Genomic DNA, 17,077 nt, shown 5'->3' with positions numbered 1-17,077 from the left:
GGGGGGGGGGGGGGGGGGGGGGGGGGGGGGGGGGGGGGGGGGGGGGGAGGGCAGCGGGAGCCTGACCGTCCAGCGCCAGCATGGATGGGAAGTCCTTGCAGTTGGAAACGCCGGTGGAGTCGGTCACGCAGGTCTTCCAGAGGTTGGCCCAAAAGGTGGCGGTGGTGATGACCGTGCCATCGATGGTGGACACCTTCCAGTAGTCGGTGGGCAGCGTGGAGGAGACGAGCACCCAGCCGGAGATGGTCAGCAGGAACGCGATGATCTCCGCCGACGTGCTCGCCATGGGCCCGGCGGAGGCGGCGGGCGAGGCGGGCGGGCGGCGCGGGGCCGCGGCGGCGGCGGCGGCGGCAGCGGCGGAGTCCCGGCGGCGGCGGCGGCAGGCGGAGCGGAGCGGAGCGGAGCGCACCCAGCGGAGCCCGGCGGGGCGGGGGCGGCGGCCGCGGCCGCCCCGGGCAGCGCAGCCCAATCAGCACAAGGAGCTCCCGGCGCCCCCGGGGCCGCCCCCGCCCCGCCCGGGCCCCGGCAGCGCCCCGGGGTCCCTCCGGCCGCGACCGCAGCTCTGCCCCGTGCGGGGAGCTCCCCGAGGTGGCGATATAAATCAGACCCGAAAACAAACAAACAAGCAAACAAACAGCAACGCGACCTCTAATTTGGGTGTAGTTTCCCCGTCCCCTGCAGGTGCGCGTGTAGGGGACGGGACGGGACGGGATGGAGTGGCAGCAATGGGACAGGTGCGGCCTTAGCGTCTCCTCAGTAGCTGCAGGCTTGCATCTTTTTCCGCATGCAGGCGCCCCCCTGCCCCCCCCAAAAAAAAAAAAAAAAAAAAAAAAAAAAACAGCCCTGCCTGGGGAATGGTTTTGAGGAATGCTTGTACAATACAGGCGTGCTGACCGTATAGAGAGCTCCGTACAAGGAGGTAAGCTTTTGAAACGCATAGCAAGGTATTTTAATCCTCCAAATTTCGGCTGGCCCCGTATTATTACCTGGCTACAGACAATACAACGTTTAATACCTGTTTTTGTAATTTGAGGTGATGAACTTGGGATTTTCTTCCTCAGTTTTAATGCCCAGGCATTCAAGCCTACATCTCACAGGTGTAGAGTTATCCACAGCGGTTTCACCTCCTGTTTGAAGCTGTTTACTTTCCACATCAGTAGTATATTTGTTATTGATGTGGAAAGTACACTGCCGGTCTTTACTTTCCTCCTATTTATTTCAAAACTATTGTTACATTTTCTGAACCTTTTTGCCAGATGGGCAATCATTGGAGGATAAGAAGCCACATTTGCATCATTATTCTTCTGATGAATGCTCTTTGGTTCTGCCGTGCGGACACAAACCCGGATGTAATCGCTTACAGAAATATATTAAAAAAAAAAAAAAAGGAAAAAAACACACCCAGAGTTAGGTGTACCCTTCGGTGTGTGTCAGAGCTCAATGGGGACAGGGTGTTTGCTGATCTGTCCATGCCCCAGCAGGATAAAAGGGGGTCCACAGACGCATTTACTGACGTAGTGGCTCTGCCTGCTCTCTGCCACCTTGGTACCCTCTGACTTGCAGGTGACGCACAGAGGCATTGGCAGAGAAGAGGGAGAGGGGAAGGCAGGCAGTAGCCTTGTTTGCACAGCAGCATTGGCCATGGAATATGCTACAGCTCCGTTCAACCTCTGTGCCAAGATGCCTTCTCTCCTCAGGAGGGAAAAGAAAGGGTCATAAGGTGAGCCACCCTTCTTTATGGTGTCAGAAGTAGCCAGAGCTCACTTCGGGACACAGGGAAGTGCTGCTGAGTTCAATGAACAGGGACATGACCATAGATCCATCTCTATGATGTTATGATCTACTTATCATAGAGCATGTCAGCAAAAAGGAAAAGAAAAAGGGTTTTGAATATTTTCCTCCATCATGGCAGTTTGAAATCTTGCAGACTGGAATTTTGTTGGTAGTGGTAAACTAGGCCAATCCAAGCTATCAGCTGGGATCTAATTGAGTCTGCAGTAGGAGTCTTGAGTCCAAGCCTGGGTCGTCATGCTTTCTTGACATGGGGAGCTCACCTGTTCTTTTATTGATAACACAGCTTTGGTTGGTGAATACAGGGAGTAGTGTCTGGGCAAATTTTGGTCAAGGCCCATCAGAAGTTTTGGTGTGCTGCCACACCACAACCAGAAGGCTGGAGTCAGCATTGAAGGATAGGAACACAGCCAGGATACTTCTAGGCCTGAGTCTGAGCCCCGGGGAGGAAGAGGAGGAGGAAGAGGAGCTTCCTTGCAAGCATAGGTATCCCTTCCCAGAGGGGCTATGGAAGCAGTAGGCTGGTGAGTAACCCTGCTAAAGGTGGGTAGCCCTGCTGAAGCTGCTGTAGACTCTGGCTGAGATGTCCAACAACCAGTTCTGCTGTCCCAGACTATGCTGCTTTCAGCAGAGCTGGATTTCAGCTGCGACGTGCAGTGTGGATCCATGTGTCTCTGATGGCCACCCATGTGCTGTCAGGGACTTCAAGGGGAGCCTGGGCAGATGGCTTAGGACAGATGAAATTAATTCCAGCTCAGACTCAGTCTCTGCCTGTCAGCAAGGACCTTTCAAACAGGGCTAATTTATATTTTCATTCCCTTGTAAACCCTGTTTTATCCAGAATGTTGTAAAGTGGCCTCAGTGTACATGAGAATCAGACTTGCTTCAGGGAAAGGCTCCTCCTTTTTACTTCTGACAGTGTTGCTTTTGAGGGTGTCTTATGTTACTAGTCCAGTTGCTACCATCTTTCTCATCTAAAATCATAGCAAGATAAAATCAAGATAAAATCAAAGCTTCTGATCGTATTTGTGGTGATGTAAACCCAAAATGACATAGTGCAGGGCTGAGTGTTTGCCCCAGCTTGAAAAGTAGGGAAGTTGCAAGAGATACTCTTCCTGGTGGCATTTTCTTCATGCTGGCTGGTATCTGCAGGGGTTAGACATTGCAAAATATTCATCTGGGAGGCTGTGTTTCTCACCTTATCATGTGTTCGGCTTCTTTCTCTTATACAACTGCAAGTCCCTCTGTTGTGAGCCTAACTTGTATGTTTACTGACAGTTTTCCAGGAAACAATGGTCTCTTTTCTCCCTGTTGTGGTAGGAACTTAACATACCTATGAAGACATACCTGTATCTCCCTTCAACCTCTGTCTCTTGCCATCTTAGCTCTGGCTTTGGATTTGCTTACTCTTTATATCTAATGCAGTAGAATTAAAAACTTGGACTTTGCTTTGGGTTTGTTTTGTTTTGTTGGGGTTTTTGTTTGGTTGGTTTGTGATTTTGGTTTTTTTTTTATTGTTCCTGTGTTTTGGGACAAGGTATGACTTGGGATTTTTTTTATTATTTTTTTTTTTTAAGTTCCTTAGACCACTGTGAGACTCATTTCTGTTCTTTTCTGTACACAAGCGGATCAGGTCATTGCAATAGCACAGGTTTGTGCTGGGTCATTTGACTGAATGTGGGCTTTATTCTCAGACTGGGTGAGAAAGGTGCTCATGTCTTTTTGTAAGAAAACCAACCCTTGTGGTTCATTTTTTGTGATAAATTTCATTGACTCATGGGCATAAAACTGGCATTTTGGGAGGAAATATTAGTAAGTGTTTAGAATAGACTATTTTAGTTGGAAGGGACCTATGTTGATCATCCAGTCCAACTGCCTGAGTGCTTCAGAGCTGACTAAAAGTTAAAGCACGTTATTAAGGGTATATCCGAACGCCTCTTAAACACTGACAAGCTTGGGACATCAATCACCTCTCTTGGAAGCTAGTTCCAGGGTTTGACCACTCTCTCAGTAAAGAAGTGTTTCTTAATGTCCAGTCTAAACCTTGTCTGGTGCAGCTTTGAACCATTCCCACACATCCTACTGCTGAATCCCAGGGAGAAGAGATCAGCATATCCCTCTACACTACCCCTCCAAAAGAAACTGCTAAACGTATTTATCAACAACCTGGATGCAGGACTTGAACATACCATTAGCAAGTTTGCTGATGATACCAAAATGGGAGTTGCTGTTGACATTCTTGAGGGACAAAAGGTCTTGCAGAGTAATCTGATAAATTGAAGCATTGAGCTTCGTTGATAAATGCGTTGAACAGGTCTGGCCCCCAGGACTGAGCCTCAAGGAGCACTGCTGGTGACCGATCACCAGCCAGAAGTAGCCCCACTCACTACAAGCCTTTGAGCTCTGCCCCTCAGCCAGTTCTTCACCCAGCACATCATCAACCCATTCATCCCACAGCTGGAAGAGCTGTGCAGAAGGGTGCTGTGATGGACAGTATGAAAAACTGACTGAAATACAGAAAAACTGCACCCACCACCTTCCCTTCATCCACTAGGTGTGTGGCCTTATCACAGAAGGATATGAAATGAGTTAAGCAGGAACTTCCTTTTGTGAGCCCGTGTTAACTGTGCCTGATGATTGCATTGTTCTTTAAATGCCTTTCAACAATACCCAGTGTGATCTTCTCTGTAACTTTTCCAGGAACTTAAGTTAGACTAACAGGTCTGTAGTTCCCTGGGTCTTCCCTCACAGCCTTCTTGTAGATTGGAGTAACACTGGGAGCCTCTAGTCAGCAGGGACCTCCCCAGACTCACCAGATTTTTTACCTACACACATTTTACAAATCAGAATGGAATATTAATAGTTGACTGTTTATAATATCCAAAAATTATTGTATTGTCATGTACAGAAGAGCGTTTCAGAAGGGGTTTTGCTCACAACCTGAAATACAGGATATTATTTTAGTTTTTGCAGGATCAAAATCTTTTATTGCCTCATAAGTTAAACACCGGATGACAACAGCATTTGTTCTGCAGCCAGGATAAGCAGGCTAGGGTCGTTATGCCTTTGTCCCAGAGTAATTCTTCTTGTTACTATGCATAGGTTGGGCAACTTCAGACTCTTTCCCGGCTCTGCCCTGTTGTGATTTCCAGGGTGCCTAAAGCACTTGTGCAAAGGGAAAAAAACCCAACTTTATTTTTCTGTGGCTGAAGGACAACTTCCTTGTTTGCTAGGGTTTCCCTGAGAATCTGAATATTGAAAAGATAAGGCAGACGTGGGGAACATAGGCTTGTAAGAGTGTCATCACCTGGGGAAGGTCAGGTCTGCTGTCAGCCATAGATCTGGGGAATACACCTCAAATTAGTGTGTACATTAGGGGAGATTAACACAACTGTAAATGAGGAACTTGAACCTTGTTCTGCATTGTGCAGAAAAAAAGCGTTGCCTAAAAATTGAGCAACTAGAGCCTCTTCCCCAAAGGAGAGTAAACAAAGGAATGTTTCTATGTCACCTAAAAAAAAAAAAGTCCATCAGAGAGGGAACATCAGTTAATAATCACCAGTCCTTGCTGGGGTTGCCACTTTTGTTTTTCTTAAGCAGTGAGAAGTGGAATTAAATTAAATTACTGCATGTCTTTTGTAAACTGCCAGGACAAGAATGATTTTAAGCTATGCGGTTCATATATTACATAACAAGAAGTAAAAAATTAATAGGAACTGACAATCTAGAGCATTTTAAAGGAGTGAAAAATTGCATTCCAAGAGCCAATAAACTTTCCCCTCTCCCCTTCTGTTCAGCGCCCTCACACATTACAGACTTTGTTTCTTGACACTGAGATTAATGCATTGTTTCTTTCTTTTTTTTTTTTTTCAGCTCACCTTAATTCTGTTGAGAAAAGCCTGTGTTGTTCCCTGAAAGTTTGTAATACAATGCTTTTAAGAATAGATATAACCTGTTTAACAAACTCAGCAGGAAATGTGAAGAAGTGCATCTCCTACTTTACTGGAGGTGCATTCCACCTGGCCAACAGCCCAGGTGCAGCTCTCGTCCTTCAGAAGTGGCCTCCACATCAAATTAAGTTTTGCTAAACACAGTGGAAAGGAAGGAAACCTCTAGACAGATTTTTTTAAGAACTTGTGGCCATATGTAGTGCAATTTAGAAAGTGTTTGCATAATAAAAGTATACTGCACCTAAAGAAATTTAAAAGGATTTAATTGCGGTGGGAGGCAGATAAGCAAATGTCTTTCTAAAGCAGCTACTGTTCAGAAGCAATCCTTGTCAGTGAACCATAAAGAGAAAGAAGTTGAGTCCTGACCAGTGTCTGAACGGCAGGAAAGTGTTCAGATCTTGGTGTTCCTGAAGTGGGAACTCTTTCCCACTGAGCTTGTCCTTTGTCCTCGTGTGCCACAGCTGGTCTCTGCTGTTTCCTGAGCACCTGGTAGTTCTGGGCATGAGGAGTCTGTTGTCTTTTACGGGCACCAGAATAGCTCCCAGATGGAGGAATCACAGAAGTGGGAGCCAGCCCTTTGGGGGGGAAACAGCAAGGGCAAGGGGCACAAGTTGGAAGGTGAGAAATTCCCACTAAATCTTAGAATAGAATTCTGTACTGGAAGGATGGTCAAGCACTGGAGCAGGCAGCCCTGAGAGGCTGTGGGATCTCCCTCCTTGGATGTGCTCAGTGGGCACGGCCCTGAACAAGCCCATCTGATTAGATGTGTTTTGGACTAGATGACCCCTGGAGGTCCCTCTTAACCCGACTTATTCTATTACCCTGTGATTCTGTTGCCTCACTGGAGCAAAAAGAGTAGCACTTGGATGCATTTGGCTTATTATAGCTCTAAGTGGCACCCCCGGTGCACTAATGATTACAGATTATATGTTATGCTCAGAACATGATTCCATGTGGTCCCTTCTACCCTGTTATTTAGCCCACATGCTGAAATCTTCTTTTTACAGATATGTGCATTTCAGTTCGTAACAGCAGTACATTTAACTACTTTTTAAGCTAATTACACATAGGGAAATTTTTCCATGGCCATCCTTTTTTTATTTTTTTTAGGGTGCCTCTGGATATGCTAAAGAAACCCCAAAGTGGGGAACACGACACAGAGACCTTTAGCTCTGCCATTGCAATACCCTTCCCAAGACAGCAGAGGAGAGATGAGAAGAAGAGACAACCTTCTGGAAAAGAGGGACTCATTTCCCAAGTGGATGCAGAAGCAAAGCTGCTACGTGTGTGCTTCAAGGTAATAGGGGGTGGCAGCAACCAGAGATAGCAGTTGAGGAGATGTGAGATTACTGGAAAAGGTCCTGGAGGAGGCAAAAATAAGGTGCAGAAGAGCATGAATGAAGGGTGATAATTTGCCATGCTCTTTCTACCTAGCCCTGCTTAGGTGCAGCCTAGCCCTCAACACAGATTTGTCCCAGTGTCCAATCTGGAGGAGGGGAAGACAGGTGAAGGTGAGCATCTGCTTCTACCTTACCACCAGTATCTCTGTCTGCAAGGAAGCTCTTCCATATGCCCCACTCTGGTTCCCCTTCCCAGTTCCCACTGCAGCTTCTTCACTCAGGGAAGGGTTGTGCCATGAAGAGGGTGTTGTGGTTTACTGTCCCAGGCCCCACTGTTTATCAGGCATCAGTTGTCCCAGCTAGTGGCATAGAAAGATTTAATTTAACTGAGAGCATGAAAACCACAACCTGGAGCAAAGCAGCTTCTGTAGTGTGACTTAATTTCAGAGCAAATGAACTGGGATCAAAAAAGGTCATGGTGACAAAGCGGAGTTAAAAGCTGACTTAGATCAACATGCTCAACCAATTGAGAAACAAAGGGAATAAGGAAATAACGTGACAAATTCAAAAATCAATAAACAGGTTGCGGTTAATGTGCATTTGATCTGTCATCAATACTGCTTCTTTTGATCCTACTGATTTGATTTGGTCTCTGAAGTGGTGTGTGTATTTGAAAGAGAAGTGATAGCCAGACTGGTTTGACAGAAGTGGGTAAAACCCTCCCGCAAAAAGGGGGTTGCCTCCAGGTGTAGAGGCTCTTGGATAAAATCAAATTTAAACTTGCAGAGATTAAGGAATCACAAATGAAAAGTAAGGAGACCTGAGAAGAAAAAGAACACCTTAATACACGGATGTCAATACCAGCACGTTTTGCGCGCAGGGACATGATCGAGTTCTCCTTGTCTTCCCATCCACTGAGGGCACTGCCTAGTCATGAATCAAACGGATCAAATGTACTTGGAAGTTTATTTTAGTGTAGCGATCAGCACTTCAGCTCATTTTTGTGTGCAGTTTGTGTGCAGCACAGGTTTTTTCTTTTCCTTCAGTGCAATGTTGTGCCTCTACACTGAATCTTGAGAAAAAAGTGTCTACTGTGTGCAGTAAATGAAACAGTATATTACCTAGGAGAAAATTCATTTGGACTGCTTATTTTTGCTGGGTCACAGTCCAGAGTAGCCAACCACACATTTGCCAAGGGCAGGACATAATGTGCTTTGCCTGTTATGTTAATGCCTTCATGGTCCCATACGGAAAGTATTTTTCTTTCGTTGCATTGCAGTAGCTCTACCTTGCCATTGCCCTTGCAAAGAAATAAAGCCTTTTCCACTGATAATAGAGATCCAGGTATGCACTGTGTTTTTTTCTGTTTTTCTCGTCATTCAAGTGTCTTTTCTCAGCTGACTCTTTATTTCAGGGGCTCGTTTAGATGTTCATTTTAGCTTTTTAATTCAATTGAGCTGCAAGCCACATGAAGAAGCGCAGAATCACTTTTGAGAACTTAGCATTAAAAGTATGTAAAGTCTCCTTTTTCACATCAGAAATGCATTTCAACTTGTAGAAAAGGAGAAAAACAATTTTGACCAAAGTCTGGTTTGTAAGGAACATTTGCAGCAGTGGATGGTGCCTCATGCTCATGGTCAATATTTCTGATTTTGGTGGTAAGGCTTTATGTGGATTTAAATATTGCACTGCACTGCTTTGTATTTTTTTTTCCCAAAGAAAACTGTATAGTGGGAGAAAAATGGGATAATGCAGACATCTCTTTACTTGGTGCTACCTCTGGGAAAATTGAGTTTCCTTTTCTTTCCCAGTTTCTGGTGTAGTTATTTTATGCAGACAGGAATCAGAAAACCTTCCAACAGCAAATACATGTATTTCAGAAGTCTCCAAGTGACAAAGTGGTGGATTTTGATTGTACATTGCTTGATAGATACCAGCAAAATAAAAATGCCAGCAGATGCCAAACAGGGAGATTGGAGACACCAGTGTGTTTGGGTTTTTTTAGTGGCTGCTCTTTGTTTTTCTACAGGATGGTGCACTATTGACTAAAATTACTTTCAGTGATATCTGAGGATTAAGGGTTTATTTGGAAAGATGGCCCAGAGCATTTTATTCATGTGGTATTCTGGGAAGTGTTAACTTTTCTACATACATACGGGAAAAACCTGATTTGGTAGGAGGGGTTTAGGACATGGCATGCAAGAGCAACGGGTTTGCTACATCCAGTAAAAAACCTGACACAAATGTTAAAATTTAGCTGGAGGAAGTGTTTGTGTTATCTCTGGATATACTGTTAATGTGAACTTCTGTGCTTTAGTATTAAATGCAAAACATAATAAAGTAGGAAATTCAATTGCCATTCATAAATCTCACCCTACCCTCTCCAGTCCCATTTATGGGATGAATTTTCCTGCCTGTAAAGGAAACCTAGAACCATTGGCTCTAGGCATAGGCATTAGCTTACTGGTGCCTGTGTGTGTGGGCTGGTCAGTGGTGGAGCGCACTAGAGCCATGTGGATCTGCAATCCTGTGCCAGCCATTGTCCTCACCAGGCACCTTCCAGGGACACGTCACATGCCCTGAGCTGTGAAAATATTGATTTTGGGATCACATGCCTCAACAAGTTTCAATTTTTCTCCCATCCCAAACAGGATCTAAGTTCAATCTGGGATCCTCGTTGAGCAGGTGTATGCCCTGGAGGTTGCTCCAAGCCCTTTGGCTGTCTGTACTTTGCAGGAGGTTTTACCCACGTCTGCCACAACTCTTCTCCAGCTCTGGCAGCACAACCCCAGTGTCAGACACCTCCACAGGCTGAGGTTTGCTTAAGCATGACCCGAGGCACAAGTCGCTCTTTCCTGTCTGCAGCCTCTCTCTGTTTCAAGCCACTGCTTCTGGAGGGACACTGGCTGAAGGTTTCCAACCTCAGGCAGGTGTTACTCTCCAGCCCTACACAGGGTGACCAGAGAAATGAAAGACATGGTGGGTTTTGAGTTTAAATTATAGAAATGAAAAGCCACAGTTAAAACAAAGCAAAAGTGTAATCCTCCTTTTGTGTTCACCAAAAGTTAATTTTTGTATTTTTCCAGCAAACCTCATACCTAATAGCACTAACTGAGCAGCCTTTGCTTGCCCACTCCACCAGCCCATTATCATCCTGGCTCTTCTAGGTTCCCCATCTAACTCTACACATTGGCTGCCTGCTCTTATCCCAGTGAGTCACAGCATGAGTGGTTCAGCAGACAGGCATCCTCAGGTCTTGAGCCCTCATCCCTCTGCCCCTCTCATGTCTCCAGCAGTGACTCCCGCAGCAAGTGTCTCATGCAAGCAGAAACAGCGCAGTTGCTCTGTGAACCTCACAGGTGCGGTTGTGTTTCTTGGCTTTTGGCGGGGAGCAGCGGCATCCTTGGATGCATGCCTGGCAGCTGACAGACTCTTTGCCCAGATGCGTTTCAGTGATTAACCTGCTGCCTCCATCTGTCAGCTTAGGGGTTTCTATGCCACACCAGAAAAGACAGGAAGGTTAAAGATTTGCTTGAACGAACTCCCTGGGACTGATATGATGCCCCAAGGGTGGGCATCCATATGGATATTCAGCTAAATATCTACCATGTGGCTGGAGCAATACTGGAGCTGTAAATAATGCCCATAACAGCTTGTGTTGCAGATTTGCTCTCCAGACAAGGCTTGGAGAAGCCAAGGGGTTGTATTTTCCAAAACAGAATTGTAAGAGGTCACTCTGCTGTTTGTTCTGCCCCTGAAACCCAGCCTCTCTTCTGCGAGACATTTCTCAGCATGGTGGTGGTGGTCTGTTGGCTTGTGAGAATGGCCCCTGCCAAATTCTTCAGGCACAGAGTAGGTCATTCCCTTCTCGTTTGTAAAGCATTTTGGTTAATATCTAATGAGAAGTGCCTTTGAACTGCTGAACTTTAAACTTGGTGGGAGAAGTCCTCCCTTGAGTACATCAAAGCCCACAGCTGTGCTTAGGCAAAAGATTCATGCCACATGCCAAGAAAGTATCCCAAGTACTTTATGTGGCACAGGCATCACTGAATATATTAATATGCACAAGTAAATAAAATAAAGCCATTAGACTAGGATCACAGAATCACAGAATATTCTGAGTAGGAAGGGACCCACAAGGATCATCGAGTCCAACTCCTGGCCCTGCACAGGACCATCCCCAAGAGTCACACCATGTGCCTGAGAGCATCATCCAAATGCTTCTTGAACTCTGTCAGGCTTGGTGCTGTGACTGCTTCCCTGGAGAGCCTGTTCCAGTGCCCAACCACCCTGTGTGAAGAACCTTTTTCTAATATCCAACCTAAACCTCTCCTGACACAACTTCAGGCCATTCCCTCAGGTCCTGTCACTGGTCACCACAGAGAAGAGATTAGTGCCTGCCCCTCCTTTTCCCCTCACAACAGAGTTGTGGACTGATACACATCCCTCAGAGCAGAATTTGCTCTGCAGGTTTTCAAACAGACTGAAATACCAACCACTGATCTTTCACAATGAAAATGTCTCATATCTTAGAACAAAGCAAACAAGTACACTCATATATATATGAATGTGTATAAAACAAATGTGTTACAAATACTTTTATATATCCCTGCCTTATATTTTGTATCAGAAGAGATTGGGCTTTAATCAAAACTTGATATAGGAGAAAAATTATTAGGCAGCAACCCCTCCAACCACAGTTTCATGTTTTCTTATTATTAAACATGTACACTTCTCAATAAGTAAGTGTTACCACTGTAAACTGATGAAGCCAGTACATAAAATAGCAATAATGAAATAAAGGTTTAGGGCAAGTAGAGGATACTAAAGTAACCCAGCACACCCTCCCCCCCCCGCCCCCGCCCCTTAATAGATAAAAATGTTCTTTTTCCTGTCCTTAGGGAAATCTATGACAGGAGACTACAAATAGTGTCTGATCATAGGGCTTCTCTTTATCCACAGAATTTCTTCTGTATTAGATATTCCTACATGCTACTGCCCACCACCTGTATATCCCTAGGATATTTCATTACTAGAAGTGAGATGGGTGTGTAATCATTGCAGCAATTCATTAGGCTTCTCAGGAATTATCTAGATTTACTTGGAAACAGAGACGTACTTCTTTTGTGGCTTTGCTTTGCTGGCCTAAAGATGCCCACCAGGACAATAACTTCATTAGGACTTTACTTTTTGTCTCTTTCTTTTTTTTTTTTAGTTTCTTTTCTACACTGTTCATGTTTAGAACTAGCTGTAGTGTGTAATCCATTATAGATTTCCCAAATGAGCTGGTTGTGAATTGCAGGTCATTATCTTTCATCAGCTTCACTCAAACAGCCGTTTACGACAAAGTACGACATTCTGGCTTGGTTTGTTTGAGCAACAGCTGAGATTTTTGCAATGGGGAAGTAAGGGACTTGAGTCATGTCCATTTGTTTTTGATAGGCTTGCAGTAGCCTTGAACAGTGAGGTGTTTCTGAGGTTCTTTCCCTGATGATTTCCAGCATTTGATGATGATTTCACTTTTTTTCTTTTATAGCAGCAGTCATGCCTGGCTAGATAAGCCATCTCAAACCCTTCCTGATACTCAGGTGGGCAATAAGGACAATGTTTAGCCTTTCTGTGGGTATCTTCTACTGTTGCAACACAGTGTTTTTCACTTTAGCATTCCATCACTTCCAGTAACTTAGCTCTACTGTCCCAATATATTTGCAATTTTGGGAGTACCCACAGATGGTGGCCCTGTATAATTACTCCCTTGTGCGTGAAATTTTGGAGTAATTTGTACTCATTGGTAGAGCTTGCCACTTCTATTAAAAGGCTGAAGTTTCCAGCTCATGTAAATGTGCTATAGTCCTGTTCTATCTAGTGTCTCCCTTCAGAACAGCCAGACACTGGCTTGAACAATTATTTCTGCACTTACAGTCTTATTTAAATGGTGACCAACTCCATGACCAACTAATAAATAGTTCAGATCCAAAACTAACTGCCAGTGGTTTGTTCTTCATTATGAGCCCAGTCCTGGTGGCTTTTGTTATTACTCTGGAAGCAGTGAAGGGTCAACATGAGGAGAGGCAAGTCAGTCAGGGATTTACTTTGTTAATACCAGAGTATTTTAATGAAGGTGTGAAGCAGCTGTGAATGCCGTTTCTCCAGCTCCCAAACCATTGCCCATATCAGGAAGGATTTTTAAATGCTGATGGTAAGGGTTGACTTTGCCTTATGTAGCAGTATGTTTCTGAATTTTTTAGACTCGTTTTTGTTGCTTCTTCAGTTAAGACAATGCTACAACATAATTATTTAGCCTGCTGGTAGCAAGGGTGAGGCTAAAATGCCTTTGTGGGAAGCAATCTTCATATTGGAGACCCCAGAGAAATGCAAAATTTTCTCCACCTTTGTAGGCTGAGACAACGGGAGGGCACACCTTGTAACGTCCCCATGTGGCTGAACCATGGCTAGAAATGTGATGCTGGCTTTGCACCTGATACACCTTAACAGAAGTGATTTTGTGTGATGATTGCTGCATATATGCTTAAGGGGCATATATGTCTTCGAGCTGAAAGCAGCTCTTTGTGAGTACATAAATCCCTGAAGGACTGTGTTTGAAGATTGTATCGTATCCAGTGGAGGTGATACAATCTCCCCAGCGTGTACATCTCCGAAATGAGTCATTATTTTGAATAATGATCCATGCTTGTTCAATTTCATGTGAGTAGTTATGAGGAAAGGTTAGCAGGAAGGGTTTACTTCAAGCTTTTAAACCCCTCCTCAAGATCCACTGGTCTGTGAAGTTTAAAGAGGGCTAAGGCCATGTGAGATGGTAACGGGGACTGATGACACTTGAATAAACAGAGCTATCAATCTGTGCGACAGCTGGCATAAGTAACAATGTGGTCTAACCACAGTGACACCTCTCTTCCTCTCCCTTCCCTTGCCAGCCATGACTTCTTTAACACCTCTGCAAGGGACCCTTTATCCTGCTCTCTACTGCAGTGCTGATAGAAGCCCAACAAACAAAATAATCAGAACTTCCCATAAGTTGATTTAAATGTGTGGTAAATATGAGTACTATGACAAGTGGTATTGGACAATAAGCACAGTGTGTCACTGTAGAGCATTTCTTGGCAAATGCAAGAGGTGGGATTCTGTCTAACACAGATGTCCAAAGTTCCAGATGTCAACATGTCAACATCTGGGTTAGTCATCAGAGCTCCGGGCACCATAGTCAAAGGAATCTGGAGAGATACTCAGCTGACAAATATAGGGTGAGATGGGAAGAACTATGTTCCTGTTTCATTTTACTGACTGTAAAAGGAAGCAAGATGGACAGATTCTTTGTAGTCATCTATATTATAAGTATCATGGGACAGGATTTTTTACTGTGTTTAATGTTGAATCCCATATTTACAAATGGAGATAGAAACAGCCTGAAAAGATTCTGGCATTCACAAATACAGGCCAGCAGAAACATAGTGCTTTTTTATTGCTGGAGATAAATTTTGCACCCTCTCCTGGAAAAAGTGTTTGGTACATATAAAATATGAAAAGAAGTCTGTACAGTGAAGTCCTCTCCTCACTGTCGTAGAGCAGAGTTTTTATAAGCTGACTAATCCTTCATTTCTGGTCACTTACAAGTACCAGTACACATGGCTCCTGATTTTTTAATTTATCTGCTGCCGAAGTTAATAACCAGACTGTTGCCTCTTGTGAAATATGATTTCTAAATGAATACGCTGAAGCTCGCGGAAAACAAATATTTTTTTTTTCCAAGTTTCTATTGGTACCTGTTCACCTGGAAAATCCAGAGCAGAAAACAACCTGGAAGGTCTGAATATAGGCTTAATTATGGCAGTTTCATATTGACATCGACATCGCTCAATTAGTGTCTACACTGTTAAGATTTATGCAGCTCTGAGTTCATAATGAGATCCTATGTCCAGTCACAGGAAAGCAAACAGCAATTATTATTTCACTTGCAAGAAGAAAAAGGGCTTTTCAGGGCTACATCACACTCCTTATCTCCCTGAACAAGCAAATGTGGCAGACGGATAATGCAAGCAAAAGGAACGGTTGGACCTAGGGAGTTTGACCTTGGAAGAACGGTAATTTCAGCTATCAAAAATGAGAGAGCTGCCAGTTTGCCCAATTATGTGAAAGGTTCATTGTCTGAAACTTGAAATGTGTGACAAGGGGCATGAAAAGAGTATCGACAGCTTTCCAGGTGGGATCTGTACATTCCTGTCTCTGAGTAGTTTCATCCAATTCAGCTGATTGACACCTCACCCAAACTTCTAATTTAAGCAGGTCAAACTGAAATGGAGAAGGCAGTTTCCAGAGACTGGTATAAAGAGTCTGTATACTCTCAGCAGAAGGGTTTGCAGGGTATCTGCTATCCACTGATACTACATGGTCACGTTTTGGAGATGTGTGATCACTCAGAACCTTGCTGGATGCTGGCTAGGTATCAGCAAGAGAATAGCAAGTAAACACGTCCTCAGATAGATATACTGTGTTAAAATTGCAAAGATTACAAACTACTCTTTGCACTTCTGACACACCAGTAATGGGTATCAACCCTTGTCATAACATCTCTGACACTCTTAGCCAATGGTGTGAAAAGGATCACCAGAATAATCAGTTCCCTCCACTCATTCTGAGTTTCAGAAAGAAAAGATGCTTTACCAGGAATAAATAATAAGTGCTGTTTTGTGAAATGAGCTGTGCTTCAGGCCCATTCTCTTCCCCAGCTTGGATAAGGCAGGATCAAGTCAGACATGGTACTGACTCTTAGCCTTTCTTTGCTGAGTTGTTAGGTGTTAGCTTTGCTAACTATCCTTGAAAAGGGAGGATCAATGGGACAGCACACCTCTGGACTGACCACTTCTTCTGGGGGAAAGGACTAACACTGGAATAAATAAAAACATTTTGTGCTCAATCCTTTTGCCATTCCACAAAAAGCAGCTTGGGTCTGAATCTGCTCTTACCCACATCTGCACAACAATGGCTGTAGATATGCCCATATTTTGCATCAGGGGTCCTACCATGCAGCTCCTGCTCAGTCCTGGGCATTCCAGCAAATACCAACATTCCCTATGTGACAGGCTGAGTCAGCCAGGGTTAGCAGAGCCCCAGTGGCCCCCACTGAGTCCAGAAGCATCATTTGATCTCCTCAAATGGAGACCTTGCAGATCTGGCCACACTCTATGCCAGGGAGCCTTTACTGCCCCCCATTCCCAGCCATGCCGGTGCAAATTGGTGGTGGCTCCCATCTCGTGACAACCTGAATGGCAGGGTGGCTTCCTGCACTCCAGCTGATCTTGGAGCTGAACATCTTTTGCTACCAGACCTTATCTGAAGTTTAGGATTTAGCCTCAGTCTCTGGCTCTAAGCTCTGAGTTTGTTGGAAGGGCACTTCCAGAGTCTAGCCCACAGACCTCATACCCATTTGCCTCTGGGGATGCCTGCCTCTTTTCACTTATTGCAGAAGGAATTTAGGATGATTACCTTTTAGACATCCTCTTTAGACTGCTAAAGTTAGTGAGGTGAGCCCCACCTCCTGAACACGGCTCAGCTTAAGGGGTAGTGCTGTTGAAAAGAGTGACTGTGCACCTCTGGAGAAACAACTTTCTGGACCAGTGATGAACAGTAGCCACAACCTGGCACCTGTCTGCATCGTCTCCTGTCAGTGGGCAGCCCCACCGGTCACAACTGAGAGGGATTTCTCTCGTCTTAGATGGTGCGTGCTTCACCTGTGATTGGTTAAACCTGGCTGTTGACTGATAAGACACAACTTAAAAAATCACTTTCAGTGTAACAAGTGGATTGGCGTTTCACATTTGTGGTGGGATGTGGCCTCATATTGTGGTGAAATCGAGTTATTGTACTGTAGACAGCTAGAACACAGTGAAAAGGTCACATCAGGAAAGGGGAAGGCATACACCTTTGTTCATTGTCTTCCCGGGTATTTATGCACTCTGTGTGCCCTTGGCAGCAAGAGTA

At 44.6% G+C, this 17,077-nt stretch overlaps 1 protein-coding gene and 1 long non-coding RNA gene across 4 annotated transcripts in view; one reads left to right on the top strand and one right to left on the bottom strand.

Annotated features, from left to right (window-relative positions):
• CLDN10 (claudin 10) overlaps positions 1-17,077 on the bottom strand; it is a 56,391-nt gene that overhangs the window by 15,592 nt on the left and 23,722 nt on the right. Inside the window, exon 1 of one of the 3 annotated variants that reach the window (XM_027884267.1) lies at positions 67-333. The exons of 1 other annotated variant lie outside the window; for it this stretch is intronic. In XM_027884267.1, coding sequence (XP_027740068.1) covers positions 67-286 — 220 coding nt within the window. In that variant the 5' untranslated portion in view covers positions 287-333. Of the gene's footprint in view, positions 1-66; positions 334-17,077 lie in introns of those variants that run through there. One more of the 3 variants, XM_027884265.1, reaches the window with a different exon arrangement.
• Positions 844-7,680, top strand: LOC114057675. Its single transcript, XR_003571279.1, has 2 exons — positions 844-919; positions 6,852-7,680. It is a non-coding gene; the product is annotated as an uncharacterized LOC114057675 (long non-coding RNA).

Source organism: Empidonax traillii, unplaced genomic scaffold, assembly GCF_003031625.1.
Source record: "Empidonax traillii isolate 1590-97213 ecotype Southwest subspecies unplaced genomic scaffold, ASM303162v1 scaffold141:size962631, whole genome shotgun sequence".
Classification (NCBI taxonomy): Eukaryota; Metazoa; Chordata; class Aves; order Passeriformes; family Tyrannidae; genus Empidonax; species Empidonax traillii.
The sequence above is the reverse complement of the archived record's forward strand: the minus strand, read 5'-3'. Positions and strand labels throughout refer to the sequence as shown.